General features: G+C 41.6%; 1 protein-coding gene across 12 annotated transcripts in view; it reads left to right on the top strand.

The window, feature by feature from the left end:
- The window catches only part of ANKRD44 (ankyrin repeat domain 44), a 140,659-nt gene that overhangs the window by 81,944 nt on the left and 40,212 nt on the right, over positions 1-18,503 (top strand). For all 12 annotated transcript variants that reach the window (XM_057419934.1, XM_057419944.1, XM_057419943.1 and 9 more), the window contains exons 5-10: positions 826-1,026; positions 2,531-2,618; positions 4,920-5,062; positions 6,418-6,630; positions 8,047-8,125; positions 15,843-15,957. In XM_057419934.1, the coding sequence (XP_057275917.1) occupies positions 826-1,026; positions 2,531-2,618; positions 4,920-5,062; positions 6,418-6,630; positions 8,047-8,125; positions 15,843-15,957 (839 nt within the window). The remainder of the gene's footprint in view (positions 1-825; positions 1,027-2,530; positions 2,619-4,919; positions 5,063-6,417; positions 6,631-8,046; positions 8,126-15,842; positions 15,958-18,503) is intronic.

Raw genomic sequence — 18,503 nt, 5'->3', positions numbered from 1 at the left:
TGTAATTCTCATGTTTTTGCAGAGCTAAAATCTTATTTTCACGTATTCTGTTTTATTTTCTCCTTTTTCCTGTTTATAAATAGAACTTACAGCAATTTGCTGTGATTTTACTGTCCAAAATCATGTGCTTTTTGTTTTGTAAACAATCTCTGTGACAGTGAGTTCAAATAAGTACATGTATTTCTTCAGTGAGAGCATGATTATGACGGTGGAGGTACTGAAGGTTAACCAACTGAACAGTCTGGGCTCTCTGCATAGGCAGCTTTGTACATCTGAAAACCAAGTTGGGAAAGTTTGATTATGAGGACCCTGCTTTAAATGAGAGCAGAGGTGATGTGCACTCTGCCTTTTGAATCAACAATACCGTTTCACTAGCCTGGAAGGTTGTTTTGGTAAATGTTCTTTTTCCCTCCTCCTGGCCATGTCTGATATGCATAAATAATATGTGTAGGTAATATGATCGAGCTGTCAAGAAGGTGTTCTGTGCATTTATTCAAACTGCTTTGGAATAGACTTGTAGAATGATTTGGGCTGGAAGGGACCTTAAAGATCATCCAGTTCCAACCCTCTGCCATGGGCAGGGAAACCTCCCACTAGACCAGGTTGCTCCAAGCCTCTTCCAACCTGGCCTTATATATTTCCAGGGATAGAGCATCTACAGCTTCTCTGGGCAGCCTGTTCCATTGTGTCACCACCCTCATAGTAAAGTATTTCTTCCTAATGTCTGACCTAAATCTCCGCTCTTTCAGTTTTAAACCACTGCTCCTTGCCCTGTCACTACATGCCCTTGTAAAAAGCATGGATATAACTGTGTTGCCATTGCAGGAAGCAGTGCAAGTATTGATTAAGCACTCAGCTGATGTCAATGCTCGGGACAAGAACTGGCAGACACCATTGCACGTGGCAGCTGCAAACAAGGCAGTGAAGTGTGCAGAGGTCATCATCCCCATGCTGAGCAGCGTCAACGTCTCTGACCGAGGCGGACGGACAGCACTGCACCATGCAGCACTGAATGGCCACATTGAGGTGTGTTGTTTGCGAGCATAATTGATCAGTTGATTTCCAAGTTCAAACAGTTGGCCTGCTGTGGCTGGGTCTAGACTGAGCCCCATATCCCTGATCCTGTCATTCAACTGCTCTCCAAACTGTACGACAGGTTTCCTACCTGCCAAAATGAGTGAGTGACTGGAAAGTACCTGTGCAGAGCCAGCACACAAGTGAGGTGTGCATGCAGACATGGAGAGCTGGCTGTGCTACAGGTGTGTCCTTGGCTTTTCTGAGCTTGACTGCCTATGAACATGAGTGGCAGAATAACAAGGGAAAGCCAGTGGATTCATTTCATACTGAAGAAGTGTTCAGCTACATGAGCTCCAGTCAGTCTGCTTTTCTAATTAGTCTTCTAAAAAATGTGCTTCTGTTTTTGATACTTATCTTATACAGGTAAAGCCTTCCAGCCTAATTACTGTTTCTACATGAACCCCCCCCCAATTTTTGTAAATAAAGCCTCTGTGTAAAGGGTTTTGCTAATGTCTTTAGGTACAGGTGCAAGGATCCTATATGTCAGTTCCACACCTGAAGATCTACATATGGAATAAAAACTCTTAGACTTGACCAGTAGGCTTCTGTCAACGAAAGTTGATCAGTTGTACTGTAACTAAAAAAAAGGAAGAGGAATGGTAGTTCCTGTAAAATTATGATGGTGTTTGGCCTTTAAAATACTGCACTGTAGGAAAGAGATAGTAAAGCTTCAGTCTAACCATCATAATCTAGAGCTCCTGAGCTTTTGGATAGAGTATATCAGAAATGTTAACTGAATGTATGCTGTTATTAGCCTATCTCTGTGGCAGAGCAGTGCACAAGAGGAATATGATCGCCTAGCTCTGTAATTCATTATTTTAGAATGTTTTACTGAAAAAGACAGTTGTTGAACGTGTTTTCTGTTCAATTCCCTTCCCCCCCCCCCCCCCCCCCCCATTTCATTTTTCTTATCTTTAATGTTGGATGATTGACAATGGGGAAAGCAGCATTTCACCTACTATCAATGCTGTCTTAAAGGCCGGTGTCATATGAAGCAGCCTGGTGCCTGTCCACACCACCACGGCACATGGGAATTTAATAAAAATCACCATGGCATGGCAAGAAATAGGAATTCCTTGTTGAAAGATCATGCGGATTTTAGGGTTTGTCACCTCATGGTCTGGACGAATCTTGTCCTAATCCACAAGAGAATCACTTAAATTGGTTTTAGGAGCAGTGTTTCTCTTCCAGGCCTGCTTTACTTACAGGTTGCCTGCCAAGCTGAATGTAGTAGCACCCTGCATGCTCTCAGCCCCCTCTCTGCACACAGAACTTGTCTGGGTTACTTGTGACCATCACCAGTCCCTCTCATGAATGTACTCAGCTTTGAAAGTATTTGTGTAATTCACAGATTAATCACTGAAAAGCAGGATTTTGTGATCCCAACTCTATTGCTAGAATTATTTGTTATAAACTGGTTAACCTACAGGGTTGGTTTACTTGTTACTTCTAGATGGTGAATTTGCTCTTAGCCAAGGGAGCAAACATCAATGCTTTTGACAAAAAGGACAGAAGAGCTCTTCACTGGGCAGCGTACATGGGTAAGGCTTGCATTGTTGCTCCTTCTTTTTAATTTCCTGTTCACAAATCAACAACATGTTTTAAAATGGACAAGAGCAGACCTGGCCATGTAAAGTGAGTGTTATATTTACCCTGAAGAGGGAAGAGTTCAGCCGGTCTAAATAACACACTCTCCATTTATGGTTTTACAGCTGGTGAGGACTTGGCTGTGATTTCCTTTCTAACATGGTTTTTGTGTTGCTTTTTTCATTTTGGGCTTTTTATCCTGACTCTAATTCCAGCCTGAGACAAGTTTGGGCTTGAAAAAATACATTATATTTGTTGTATTTGTTTCAGTTTTTGATAAAAATTACTTCATAGAAAATGCAGATAAATGTGATCATAAATTTTGCTGTTTATCTATGTTTATAAGTAGCTAAGTTATGATATTGTTAGGAAATGCTTCATAGGCTTTCTTCCTGTTAGGAACAAATTGTTGTCTTTTATTCCAGAAGGGACAAGAACAACTGATCCATCTATTCAAAACATCAGTGATGTTACCAAATATTCCTTAATTAAATCAATTGACCTTATTATTTCTTTCAAGTTAAAGGAGACTTTATTACAATGGGGCTTTATAATTTAAAAATACCAGAACAAGATTGCCTGTGATATCGGTCACACTTGTCCAGGAGCTTTTGTTGGCCAGGCAGTATATTCCAGATAATAATTGGTGAGGTGCTGTGTGCCCTCAACCAGCAACTCTTTCATCTGACCTGTTAAATCTTGATGTTAATCTTGGCGCTTTCGGAAATGAGAAAATAGGAGATTTCAAACTGTGGGAAAAGCATATTATGCTTTTTTTTTGATGTACACAGACAGATGGAGGGACTCTTGCCAATGAATGTGATACGGCTTTCGAGCTAGCGAGCTTTGAACTTTCACTCTGTAGAGGTGAAAGGACTTACATTGTGCTGTGCAATTCCACATATTTTTTGCTCCTAATTATTTTCACTAATGCATAATGTACCTTTCAAAATATTTAGATAACATTTAAGGCCTAAATTAGCAATGTTGTTTAGGAGTCTGTGGTGTAATTTGGACGGAATTTAGATAATGAGACCCAAGCGTCTTATCTTCGTGTAGTTTCTTGAATGCTTAAATATCTTTGGGCACTTCAGACTTTGTCCGTACGGTTTCCTAGGTCCTGCACATGAGCAGAACTGCCTATCAGGAAAGCGTTGTACTACTCAGATGGTGCACAACTTTATGTGCTGTTTGATATAATAGATTTTTAATTCTAAGATAGCTTTGCTTCAACGTGATGCAATAAGGACTGTTCCTCAGTTAGCCTTGATTTAATATTGGTGGTTAGGGCACTATCATGGAAAGCAGGCCAGTTGGTTTGAGACCTACAGGAAGAGGAGGAAGCTGGAGATACTGGTGGGTTATAAGTTGCATTTTGAGATGCTTAGGTCTTCCCTTACATTCTGTAGGGATATCCTAAGTCAGCGCTAGGCATTTCACTCCAGAAGACAGATGTCACATTGATCTGGCAGTCAGCTCTCAATCTCTGTGATGTTGAGGCTATTGCAGTTATTTTAGCTTGCAAACTGAGTGTATGTGTACAGACTATGAATTTAGATTCAAACATTTTTAGACCTATATTGAGGATTTTTTGCACAGTTTTGTGTTAATGATACAGTTTTGAAAAGTCAACAACCTGATCCAAAGATCAGTGGATTCAGTAGAAAATCTTGTGTTTGTATTGGGAGGCTTTGGATTAAATGCTGCACTCCCTTGAAATTTAGCTTTTTATCTCCTCAGTTGTGCTAGAAAAGAGGAGATACCTTCATTTTGATCATTTATTAAAGTTATTTTGTATTGCTAATGAAAAACGAGAAGTGTTAGAAGTTATGTTTGCAAATTACATCAACAGGATGCTGGTTTGTATTGTCATGCTTCTGTGCTCACTGTTTTTTCTTTAACAGGGAGAATAAACTTCAAACTGTTATTTTTAGAGAAATAAATAGGAAAGAGGTGTGGTTTTGTTCTTTTAATGACTGGAAAACTAATACAGGAAGGAGAAGTTTGACACATCTGGTGATGGTGAATGCATGGATTTCTTGACAAGGATTAGGAACATCTATGAAAATGCTTTTCTTCCTGTTATAAAACTGTGGCTTTTTTGCCTTATAAAAATGCTTTTTTTTTCCCCTCATAAAACTTACAGCATTGTGAAACAGCAAAAGGGGCAATGCATTAACTAGAAAGAAGTAATTTGGGAGAAGTGATGCTGTGGGATGGTATATTCATTGATTACTATCTTTCATCTTTTGAAGGTCACCTGGAAGTTGTTGCCTTACTGATAAATCATGGTGCAGAAGTGACTTGTAAAGACAAGAAGGGTTACACCCCACTTCACGCAGCTGCATCCAATGGGCAGATTAACATTGTGAAACACCTCCTTAACCTGGGGGTAGAGGTATGTGGTCATGTGCTTCCATGTTGCTCCATATTTGAGGTATTATTTTCTTCTTTACTGTGGATGCTGCTGCAGTTATTGGCAGATCTTCTAAAGAAAATTGGTCCCATTTTCTGTACCACCTTGTGCTTCATGTGTTTATTAGTGCAAGAGCCAGGAAACATTCTGGAATAAAAGCGTCTGATATGGACAGTAAGTTTCAGGCCACCTTGCTGAAGAAACCAGGAAATACATGCTGTTCCTGCAGAGGAAGACGGAATAATGAAATTTCCCTTGGCTCAGTGTTCCCCTTGATATGATGAATGGTTGTTCTCAACATATACGCTGCAAACTTCACTAAACAGCAGTTCAGGCTGTTTAAGTTTAGGACCTGTATTTCCTCTGCAGCTGACAGAGGGAAGGAAAAGATTGCTTTAATTCTGGAAAAGAACTTTTATTCAGGGCACAGACTTCTCTTAGCATAATATTGTCAAGTCAGTGGTTCAAAGCAGCAGTGAGATGACCAAAAGAGCCTGCACTGGTTAATCAGAGATTTCAGATAAAGCTATCGCATTTGCCATGGCATTTTCAACTGCCAAAAAAATGTCAGAAGTCCATCTTCACAGGCTCCAAACTGTGCAGTTGAAGGGAATAGGTGTTTCCTGATATTACCAGTATTATGCTCATAGCTACCTTTAACTTCCACATTCTGCACCACTGGGGGTGTGATCTTTGAGAAGTCTTATTTTGTGGAAGGGTATTCACATCACTGCTGAATCTTTTGTACAATCTGTCTTGTCCTGTTTTACAGAACAGCAGTTGAATACAAAGCCAGTCATCAAGAAGTAACATAATCTGAATTACATCTTTATAATGCTGAGCTACCGAAAGTGGTTTCTTATTGAAGTGTAAATGTCTGTTCAGTTTCACCTTCCCTTAACTCAAACACCTTCATTCCCTTCCCAAAAGAAATCTGTAAAAAGAGTTCTTAAGCCTCATTCTGTTCACAGAAATTCTGTAGTCAGTGTTTTAATTCCTTTTTAATAAAGATTGTGAGCTTTTTATTTATCCTACTTACATGTGAAGGCTTTCCAGCTTTTGTCATCATCACTATCATTACATAGCCCTGCTATCAGTGTAAGCTTCATACTGGCTTTTAGAAATGGCCAGTAGGGTAAAAAGCTAATAATAGCAAAGGTAAAGCATTCCAAATTAATCTCTCTGGGAGTATATTTTTGTCAATGAAATTCTCTGGTGAGAAATATGCCCTGTGACAGGTCAAGCCTCCAGCTATTTCCATTTGCAGTATGTGATGTGTTATGTAAAATGATTAGCTATGTCTGTAATTTTAACTACGTCTCCTTGTCTCATTTTAGATTGATGAAATGAATGTCTATGGAAATACTGCACTTCACATTGCCTGTTACAATGGTCAGGATTCTGTTGTTAATGAGCTGATTGACTACGGTGCTAATGTAAATCAGCCTAATAATAATGGATTCACTCCCTTGCATTTCGCTGCTGCCTCTACTCACGGAGCACTGTGTCTTGAACTACTAGTGAATAATGGGGCAGATGTTAACATTCAGGTAAAACTTGCATTGCAGCTCTTTAGTTTTGCTTTATCCTGTTTTGCATATCTCAGGAGACTGGAAACTCTAGTAACAAGGACAGCATGGCTTTAAATCCTTGATGGAAGTAGAGTGATGTTGAGCAAATTAATCATTAAATTGTTTGGATGAGACTGCTTCCCAGCAGAGGAGTTCTCAGTACCTTGATAAATATAATGACAGCTTTAAACTCTAGGCCAGCCACTCACCTGAAGGCATGAATTACTACTAAAATATAGTTCCAGGAGCTCTATCAAAATGTTATCTTGGGTAGTGGTGGTAAGTGAAGGAACTTATTTGCTGGTGTTTTCCTTCCCCTACGGTATGCATTTAATTAAACCTGGTTCTAAAGAGTTCCTTTTGATTTTCCTGGGGAAGTAAAATCTAAAGTTTATTTACCTGTTTTAGAGCCTGAGTTTTATGAAGTCTGATTCTTTTAGGATATCTGAACGTTATTGAGATATAATTGATGCATCTTGATGAATCTGAAAGGGCCTTGCTGTTAACCCACAGAGAGTACTGGTATACATAACAGAAGACTTGACATCTCTGAGTTCATATAAGATTTTCACTGCTGTACTTTAAATTGTGTGTTTCAGTTTTGCATCTGTAAAAGGGGTCTCTTAGCATTTAATGCCTTTGGCAAGTCCCTTTAGATCAGTAGTCAGTGCATTACTTAAACTCAGAATTATTAAAATGAACTTAGGGATGGTGCTAGCCAAGGAATGCAAAATCCCCATGCCAATAAACACAAAGTGATGTGATTAGTGAGACTGCTACCCTTTTCCTTGCTGTTTTGTCAGCTCCTCTGCTTCCCCTATCTCAGTTTCTTTCTCTAGAACAAAAACCATTAATCTTTACTCATTGTACCTTTCCTTTCACATGCCTTCCCTGTTTTCTAATGGTATTTTGTAGACATCCTATTTTTGATTGCATGGAAATTTATTAACCAGAACTTTTTAATATAATGGGGTTTATTCTGGGATGTATCTATAAAATGCAGATTGATAAACAGGATATAGTTCTTGAATCCCTCAGAGAATGTCATACTTAATTTTATGCTTCCTCTGTTAGGGAAAATATTGACCAAATTGGAAATGTTACTTAAAAATAATACTAAAGGATAATATGTTATAAATCTATAGTTTCTAGCATATATTGTGTACAGCCAGGTTGTAAGGTCATGCTCTACTCCAGCCCCTTTGCTACTCATTGCTGAGGAACTATTTTACTTGTATGCTTATACTTTCAGCATTTATCATCATGTATAGCTTCAGTCCTACAGACTTTTGAAGCCAGTGGAGGTTTTGTCTTAGGATGTTGAGCTGAGAGACTTCAAACTGTTACCACCACTTTACATGCTAAATGATTGGGTTTCTGTTTTGTTTCTATTAGAGTAAGGATGGGAAGAGCCCATTGCACATGACAGCCGTCCATGGGAGGTTCACACGGTCACAGACCCTCATTCAGAACGGTGAGTTTCTGTGCTTAACAACTCTCCAAAAAATCAGGCATTTCCAAGGTAGCAGTGTTTAGTTGTTCTAACCCAGGGTGCCAAAGGTCTGCTCTGAGAGCTGCTTAGCTCTCCATTGGCTTCTGGGTTTGAGCTGCACTGACAGCTCTCACTCCAGCATGTCATTACAAGCTGAGATTTTGGTTGTTAACAGAATCCCTTTTTCGTCCAGCTGACAGTGGTCCAGCTGATCTATTGTGATTCTTAACCTGAAAACAAGAGTTCAATGCTGTACTTAGGTCTTCCGCTGAGAAGCAGGCACAACTTTCTTTCTCAAATGACTTAAAAACTGGAAAATAAATGGTTGCTCTCCCTTGGGAGCCCCCATGTTCTTAGAATTTGGGCCATTTCCTCTACCCTCCACTCCGTAACTGTATTTCTCTCAGCTCCCTTAGCTCTACGCCTTGCCACTGTCTTCATTAAGTGTTGAATAAATACTCAGGAGGGTGGACCAGTGCCAACTTGTTTGTTCTGGCATAGCCAGGATTCCTGATTATCAGTCATTTATCAGGTATCTCCTTTGTCCAAGAAATCTACAAAGTATAACAAATATTGTTGTTGGAGATCTGGCAGAGGCCTGTTTCTGATTGACACAGGCTGCTGTTACTGCTTGTTTACTTATGCTTCTCAGCTTTGGCCACTATACCAGACAGGATGGTCTGTGGTTCGTGGTTTGGTTCTGTTGTTTTCCAAAATCCTTAACTTGAAACCTAAGTGTGAGATATTGAAGATGGCTGAACAGTTACACTGTAAAGGTAGTGACACCTATATTTACACACAATTGTATGTTAAAATGGAGGTCTTCAGTACATCATGCTTCTTTCACGTCATCATGGAAACTGTTGTCATATCTCTTCTTGCATAAGTAAAATAGTCATAATAAAAGGAGTTTGGGCAAACTGAAGAAACTGTGCTTTAGTGCAATTTTTTAGCTGTTTAGTCAAATACAGTCTCTGACTTAAGAGCTGTTGTTTGCTCTGTGTTGGATTTGTGTGTGAAAGGACTGGAAGTTCTTCATCTGTCATTCATGCCTCTCTACTCTTCTTCAAGTTACTTGGGTTTCGCTTCTTTCTTCATTTGCTAGCCCTCTAATTTTAGTGTTGTGCACAGATCTGATTGCAAGTGACTTTATGCCTCATTGCCATGGGATATCGTGGAAGAGAGAAATGTAAATGACTTTAAGAAATGGAGTTTCGTTCTGCCGTACTTAATGGGCTGGCTAAGGATCTCGATTCCTGGCTGCTGTCTCTCGTGACTTGTAGAGGAAGAACTGATTACCTTTAAATTGGAAGGTTGCAAATGTAACACCTATCTTTAAAAATGGTGAAAAAGCAAAGCTGGAGAATTTCATAGGTCAGCCAAAATTTCCGACATCAGCAAATGCACAAACTGTTTGTAAACACTTGGGGAGGAGTGGGCAATATCTGGCATATATTGCTCAAGAGCAGAAGATGCCAAAACATCCTAATTCTCGTCTGCTGCAGGGTAGTAGGCTTCGTGATCACAGTCCTCTGACTTTTCTGTGGGAAAGTAATGTTTGTCACCCCAGGGAAACTGTCCCAGCATTTCACTGACCTTTATCTACAGTTAGAAAATGCCGCATAATGCTTTAGTGGAACTCTTCTTGTTGCAGTTATGACCTGTTATTGTTGACGCAGGAGTCACGGACAACGCAGAGAAGATCAATGTGATCAAGCGATTGCCAAATTTATGACAAAGCCTTAACTCCTTATATGCTATTTCTTACATGCACTTACAGTGATTTGACATATTATGATTGGATACATGTCTTGAAGACCCTTGGTGACTAACATATAATTGGTTAAGCACAGGTGTGAGAACTTGACGTCGAAAGCTTGCCAACAGTCCACAGTTCTCATTAACTCAGTGAATTCCAGCTTCTTCTTATCTTGCTTGCGTAAGCTTCCTTGGGCCTCTCATGGCCTTGCTGTATCTTTCAGGATTATTCAGAGTTTATGTACCAATTATCCATTCTCCCGTGAGAACACTGTCTCCACATCTCCCCCTTTTTGTTTTATATATGTTTTGGGTGACTCTACTTGAGCAGGGGATTTGGGCTAGATTATATCTCCAACATATGCCAACTACATGCTGCTGGGCCTGCCCCTTTTTTCTCCTGTATGGCTCTCTGATAACAGGGGAGGCCATCCTTCACATCAAGGTCTGGCATGGCATGCGTCCCCACCGATCCATGCCTGCTGGGTTGCAGCCAACAGCGGAGATAAAGGTTCTTCTTGGTGGCAAACACAGAGGCCAACCCAGTCTTGCCCTTGATTGTGGTAGCAGGCATTTTGTCAGCCTCAGTCCTTGCACCTTGTTGTCAATGCAGAGTTTCACCTGCTTCATCCAGTAACAAGTCGCTACTACAGCAAGGCACACACAGATTTACATCAGCAGAGTAACTATTACAGGGTGCAGCAGCATGTTGAAGATGATGGCAGCGAGGGACTAGCCAAAGAAATTTCTTACCAGTGGAATTCTCCCACCCTCTTAATTTGTTCCATCACCTGCTTTATAACACTACGATTGTATTAGAATCTTTCCAGCTTTTGCCTTGGCATTTTCTAGCAGCTACTGCAAATTTCCATACTCTAACATCTCTTTTACAAGTGACAAATCTATACAATACAAGGTGTAGTTCCTCATTAGCAACTGGCTAGTAAATACAGGTGGTTTTATACACAAAATCACAGCCTCTAATAATAGCTACTTTACAAGCACACATATTCAGGATGTTACTTTTCAGTTGCCCCCAAGTGATGTTCTGCAATTATTAGCTTTTCTCTTCCTCTATCTCATTCTGCTTGGGGTATTCACGGTCAGCTCCTGTAGCTGAGGCATCAGGTTCCTCCATTCGTCTGTCCAGCTCATGGCAAGGCTTGACAAACTTTGCAGGCAGTCGCCATGGACCTGTAGGCAGGAGGACACAAATATAGTCCCTCCTCCAGGTTATCAGTTCCTGAGCAGCAGACAGGTTAAACTGCACATTGTTAACAGTCACGGAGTTTCCTGCATCATTGCCTCTTTCTTTTTTTTTTTTTTTTTCCTGCCACCCTGATGCTGCTTAGGTGACGGCCCATAAAGCTTGTGTGCTTGCACTACCCCTCTCGCTTTTTTAGTTAGCGGTTCTTATTTCAACGGATCTATCTATTCCTCCAAGTCTTGGATTCACCCCCAGGTTACCTTAACCATACTAAGCAAGGCTCCTACCACGCACCCACTGTGTTGCAGGTGCTCTTTAGGCTTTGTCTGTGGTGTCTCTACGAACTGCCTCAATAGACTGAGAGGTTGGGGCTTTTTTTATTTTTTTTTTGGGGGGGGGGGGGGGGGTGGTGTTGTTTTTTTTTGTTTTGTTTTTGTTTTTTTTTCACTCCTCGGCTCTGGCTTTCATCCTGACTGTTCCACCAGTGGAGCACCGAGAGCTGAATCAGAGGGCAGCTTTTTTTTTTCTTTTTTTCTGAACATGGGTACCAAACTCTTATCAAAGAATTTTTTTTTTTTTTTTCCCCAAAGTCACTCACCCTGCTTTGCACAGCTACAAACGCCGGCCTGCTCGGCAGCAGCTACAGCTGCCTGCCTGCTTCAGCAGCAACCATAAATACCTGCCGGCAACCGTGCTTTTGCATTAACCCTTTCTTGCCCGAAATGTTAAACTGCTACCAGTTAAAAACTTTTACATGAACCCAACACCAAAAAATACACAGAACACCGTCTGTCCTCAGCGCGCACACACACACACACACACACACACACACACACAAACACACACTTATGGGATCCCACAAGCACCCTCCACACAACTACAATATTTGAAGCACAAAATCCAGACAATCATTACTCCCACTACAGTCCCACGTACAGAATGTGGCACAAGGACCCTGTAGAGACTAACAGGAAACCAGCTCCGAGAAGCAACATTGCAGTGCGAGGTGGCAGGTTCATCCTTAGCGGGCGTCCCCGCAGAGGCTCTGCCTCCCCCACATCGCATGAGGCTTGGGTTTTTATACTGACCAAAATGCACACTCATTCCGACACAGGTGGCCAGCCTATGTTGGAAGAAGTGGCCAGAAATATCTATAAAGGTCTCCAAAGATCTATAGAAACCTGGACGTACTTATATTTACCAACTTCTAGTACATGAGTATCACAGAGAAACTGTATTAAATGAGTTGTATATGGGCTCCCAAGTCCACGGTCCGTCGCAGGATGCCCAATACCCCTGATAAGAGCATATGAGAGACCTTCCCACCACCAGAAAATCACACAATATGTCTGTATCCCGCGCTGATCTCGCTTCCCTGGGGTTTTGGGGGAGGGGGGCGTGGGGGTGGTGGGTGGGGTTTTGTTTTGGTTTTTTTGGTTTTTTTTTTGTTTTGTTTGTTTGTTTACTTTAATGTAAAAAAGGTTGCTCCCTTCACTTTAAGAAGGACTGAAAACATCCATAAAACGGATGTCCTGAGCTCAAATTTCAATTCATTCAATCACTGACAAGGGGGGTGTCCTGGAGCGGTGCTGACTCTTTCCAGGGTTTCACCCATCGAGCTGGCACCCACCGCAAACCGGAATTTGTAATTTACACGCATATAACCTCAACCTGTTAGTTTTACTTCCGCAGGACCTTTCCAAATGCTGGTTTCCAAATCCTTGTACTGGACCAGAATACCCGGAGTTTTAGTCATATAACCTGAACCTGATGCCTGACCATGTATTATAGCAGGGGAGTCATTAAAGTCTCCTGTCAATTGCAAAAAAAATCATAACATATACAGCTTGAGTATAAGAGGATTTTAACCCATATGTGGTCACTGCTTGTCAAGCCTCCTTAACTATTTTGAGATCAAAAGCTTCCCACTCTTTAACCCCCTGCTATGTAGTAAACACAGGATATGCAGAGAGGCCCACTGCAGAAAATTCACCTGTAATAATTGCATCTTTGATTAACCCGTGCCAACGGTGCGCAGGATTTGTGCCCCCCGATACCTCTCCCACCCCCTCCCCCTGTTTGCCTTCTTTAAGGAAGGGGTTTTGCGGAGGATAAGGTGGAGGCGCCGATGGAGATGTCTCAATCTGAGTCTCGAGGGCTTCAAGCTTTTTCATCAATTGTTGCAGCTGAGCGTCTCCAAGGCCAGTGAGTAGTTGCTGATGAGCTGAGCAGACCGGCCCAGGAGACGACGAGTCAGAGTCTGGAAGCAGAGGATATAAATCTGGCTGGGATTCAGGGGACTCGGAGTCTGATCCTGGGTTGAACTCAGGGTCTCCGTCATTCGCAGCTATGCCTTTCTTGTCAGGTGTCTCTCGTTCGGTGCGTGCCCATCTGTGACCTGGCTCTTGCTTTCATCGTCTCGGGGCGTTGATTTTTTTCGGCGCCGTTCCAGGTACCACTGGAGGTGCAAAAGTCAGAGCCGCAGCACTGTGATGGGGGTGAGGGGAGACAGCCCCTTCTGGAGCTGTGGCGGCAAATACAGAAGCTACCGCCGCCCTTTCCAATTTCATCTTTCGAAGTCTCAAACACCAATCTCCAAAGTGTAGAGTGTTTCTGTGCATCTTTGGTCCCTTTACTAACCTCGCGATCACGGGACCACTTTAACAGCCTCTGTAAGGCGGCACTATCGTATTGCAGTCCTCACTTAGAGAGAATGTGCTGGAGGAGCTTCACCACCGCCTGTTCCTCTTTGGATAGCAAGTGCCCCATCTCCTCCCCGGCCGCTCACCTGATCAGGGCGAGATCCCCGAAGTTTTGCAGACATCTGACTTCTCAGCGCCGGGGCAGCTCTGACTTTCGGCTGGCTCTCCGCCCCCTCCTTTTCGTCGGACCTTCAAACTCGTGTTCGTCGAGTTACCGATCGGAGGGTTCCTGTTCGGGCGCCACTTGTTGACATGGGAGTCATGGACAACGCAGAGACGATCAATGTGATCAAGCGATTGCCAAATTTATGACAAAGCCTTAACTCCGTATATGCTATTTCTTACATGCACTTACAGTGATTTGGCATATTATGATTGGATACATGTCTTGAAGACCCTTGGTGACTAACATATAATTGGTTAAGCACAGGTGTGAGAACTTGACGTCGAAAGCTTGCCAACAGTCCACAGTTCTCATTAACTCAGTGAATTCCAGCTTCTTCTTATCTTGCTTGCTTAAGCTTCCTTGGGCCTCTCATGGCCTTGCTGTATCTTTCAGGATTATTCAGAGTTTATGTACCAATTATCCATTCTCCCGTGAGAACACTGTCTCCACATGTTATCTCCTATGTATGGAGTCGACATGCAGTAAATATTATATCCTGATGTTAGCAAGATTTTTTTATATGCTTTCATAAAGTATTCTCATAGAAAACCAGTGGAGCATTAAAATGTCACTGTGCTGGTGCATAACTTGTTGAAAAACTACACTCCGAAATTAGTAATAAATGGATTGTTGTTGAAATGGAAGGTGTAGTGAGGCAGTGTTCAGTTTCCCTCCTGGACCTGGAACTGTCCAGTATTTTCATTAACAACTTGGACAGAGGAATAGAAAAATGTGCTTTTAACATTTGGAGAAAACACAAAGTTGGAAGAGACTGTTAGTTTGCAGAAGGTGGATTCAGAATGGAAAACGATCCTGTAAAATTGGAGACAGAAGTTATAATGCAAGTAAAGCAAAGCAAAGATCCCGCACAAGCAGGAGTAGCCATTAGACAAGGTCAGAATGACAACAGCTGGGTGGGTGGCAGCTCATCAGGAAAGGATCTGGGGCTTGCAGAAGGTCAGAAGCTTGTGACCACAAGTCAACAGTGCCATGGTGCTTAGAAAAATGATCAGCAGTGTACATGTTGCTGTGCAATGTACAGGGGTGTATAGATAAGAGCGTAGCCAGCGGGCATGAAGTAATCACTTTGCTCAGTTCAGCATTAGGAGATGTCGGCTCTAGTACTGTTTCTGGCTTTTGACATTTCACTTCCAGAAGGATGTGGGCCAGCTGGAGTGCAGCAAACCTGACTTACAAGGAAAGACTGAAAAAGTTACAGTTCCTTGGTCCAGAAAGAAAACAAGGGCCTGATAGCAATCTTGTGTGGGTCAAAAGCTGTGGCAGAGAAGAAAGAAATAATATGTGAGCATAAACCACAAGATGACAGGTTTAAATTGCAACAGTTCTACTTAAGCACTGTTTGGTTGTTCTTTTGTAAGGCACAGAAAAGGCAAAGGCACACAACCTGCTTGTTGTTTGTAGTGTGTTCCTGCTGGCCTCTGGAGCGAACTCTATTTAACATTGCTGTCTTACAGGTAAGGTTTAGTGGCAGTGCTTTTATGAATGAGGGTGAGTTTCAGCAGTTTATTTTGCTAGTTTAATTCAAAGCATCCATTTGTGCCTTTAGATGAGCAGCAAGTGTGAATCATGTACTTGACCGTGGTATTTCATCCTGCTCGCCTATTTCCCACCACTTTTCTTCATCACTGTAGCTGGAGAAAGAGGTGAAGGTGATGCTACCACATCACATTCAGTACCGGTGGCTGACAGCTGGCAGCTTGCTGTGTGCTGTTTCTTGGTCTCTGAAATTTGGTGTCTCTGTGGCTGCATTGGTGATGCTGCACTCGCTAGAGAGAAATAGCATTTGTGGTCACTGGTTCATGCTTAATCTTTCAGTGTTAAATGGTATGAAAACGTTTTTTGCAGGAGGGGAAATCGACTGTGTTGATAAGGATGGTAATACCCCTCTACACGTGGCTGCAAGATACGGACATGAGCTTTTGATTAACACCCTCATAACCAGCGGAGCTGATACTGCCAAGTAAGCGGCTGAAGCAGAGCTGTTTCTGACGATCAAGTGTTATGTCCAGTGCCTGGAAACAGAGTTATTTCTCAGGTTCTGAAGTGTGAAGGTTAAAAGGGATGAGTATAAGCATAAGTGTGCTGTACTTCTGTGGGAGACATGAGGCTAATGGATGAACACTTTGGAAGTGTGGAGGGGAAGGAAACCCTGCTAAGTTCCTATTGTACCTATTTACATGGTTACAAGTGCTGCTTCTTTTTCCTGCAGCACTGATGTGGCACAGTGGTATATAACATACATGAAAGACGTATGTATGTAAAGTGCATCTTGATTGCATAAAGATATAAGAAGTCCATAGCAATGAATTTGTACAGGAAACATAACTGAAAAAAATTCAGATGCTTGCCAAGGGTATTGTGAGCATATTCCTTAGTATCTAAACTAGCTTAATGGCCTCTCATACATGGTGATTCATAGAATCATAGAATAGTTTGGGTTGGAAAGGACCTTAAGATCATCTAGTTCCAACCTCCCTGCCATGGGGAGGGACACCTCACACTAAACCAAGTCACCCAAGGCTCTGTCCAACCTGGCCTTGAACACTGTCAGGGATGGATTAGTCTTTTGTTTTGTGTCTTTTGTTTTGTATCTTTTGGTATGACATAGGATAATCAATATAAATGCAGTATTGCAAAGCAGGTGTTACTAAGTATTTCTAATCTCAATAGAAGTAGAGCCTGTCTTGATGTTGCATGGTTTCTGATATTCAGGTGGCTGAAATAATAGGACTGCTTTTATCTGATTTGTGAGTTTGGGAGTCTTTTTTTCAATAGAAGGACAAGGAATTGAAATTACACACATTTCTAAATGCAGTTAGTGCTTTCTGCTTCGGTTCAATTCTTTTGTCTTGCACATGTATCAAGACTTTACCCACAGTATGATAACCATTGTCAACTCAGACATGACAAGTACTTGATTTTTAAGAGTACTTGAGTATTGGTTAGTTATCTTCATGTTCTTATGATCTGTCAAAGGAAAATAGCAAACCTGAAGGTAAAGAAAGGGGTATAAGACCAAAGTAATGAAATTTCATGAGGGATATTTGTACCAGGTGTTTAATTGCAGCATCTGATTTAATGAATGTCAGGTTTTGGCGGCTACCTCCACATGTCTCTGAAATATAATTTAGGAGTTCTCTACCCAGAACCTACCATAGGAACTGGTGATGTTTCTTGACTTGCCTAGTTAGGAAAACCTGCTTGCAGATGCAAATGAGCTGGTTTTGATTTTGAAGATACATGCAGCTTTTCGTACTTACTTGTTTACTTGATGGTGTTTGTGGCACATTTGCTCATATTCCTTTATCAAGTACAACTGCCACCATGCAGACTGGTGTGGAACAGCTCTTCAAATGGCCTGGATAATGAAATTCCACAGGCTTCAGCTAACATCACTGGGGTTTATTAACATGGCCAGAATGAAGATCTTGGTGTCTAAATAGATGTGTATTTTTCCTAGCTCTTTCTTCAGTACAGTAATACTCTTATCTTGAGGTTTAAAGGTAAAATGAGATGCAGTGGGGTAGTCCACTCTTGGAATCAGGGTTATCCAGTTAGAAATTTCTATTTCACACTTGGGTGACTGGAGCATTGATCAAATCAAATACTTTTTCCAGCAGCAGAAATAAGTGATATAAGAAGTTGTCTCTAAGATACCAGGCAGATCTGAGTGATGCTACTGTCTGTGCTGAACAAGGAGCATTGAAACTCTGGGAATGGGCTTTCATATGTGCTGCATGTAAATAACTGGCTGAGCTCCCTGAACCGGCTGTGACAGTTCTGCAGTGTTGTTAGCAACAACTGCAGACAGATCAGTCAGCCTCTGAGGCAACTGCATTTAAAGGGGAAAGTGCGTAAGTGATGGGAGGAACCAGTGTGAACAGCAGTACGGAAGTGTGACACTGGTTAGCAGATGTGCAGATAGTGATTTTTGATGGAAACTGGCCAAATCATGTGCTGAGTGGAAATCTTGACCTAAAAGAAGAAAAATACTGCTTCAGGTAACTAGGTGGAGGAGAAGATAGAGAGAAATAGGTGTAGGAAGAAGCGCAGCAATACAGAATGTCCAATGTTAGCTTAAATAAATGAGAAAAATGCAATCTGTTTGTACAGATACAGCAGTTTGGTGGAACTTGTGCTGTTCCTTTCAAAGAATAGGCTGTCAGGTCATCTTTTAATATATTTACTCTTAGACGTAGATTGCTGACACTAGCAAAATTAGAATCTGTACAGCACCACAAGTCACTCGGTAGTGTAGTGCAGCAGTGAGGAGGACACATTTGGTGTGAAGACAGAGGAAAGATGAACCTGTGGATTCTGGAAACCGTAAGCTTTTTAAAGACAAGCAAAACTTAGTCAAACACATTTATGTATAAAGTGTTGGAGAAAGTATAAACACCCACCTTCACTTTTGTCTAAAGCTTTGTAAACTATTATGATTTACTGTGAGTCTTGCAGAAAGACAAGTTCCTTCATCTCTGGATCCCTATCTGACATCCTCTTCCA

The sequence above is a fragment of the Pezoporus wallicus genome, unplaced genomic scaffold (genome assembly GCF_028554395.1).
Source record: "Pezoporus wallicus isolate ANWC-B61680 ecotype Strahan unplaced genomic scaffold, APGP_CSIRO_Pwel_v1 contig_4710, whole genome shotgun sequence".
Classification (NCBI taxonomy): Eukaryota; Metazoa; Chordata; class Aves; order Psittaciformes; family Psittacidae; genus Pezoporus; species Pezoporus wallicus.
The sequence above is the reverse complement of the archived record's forward strand: the minus strand, read 5'-3'. Positions and strand labels throughout refer to the sequence as shown.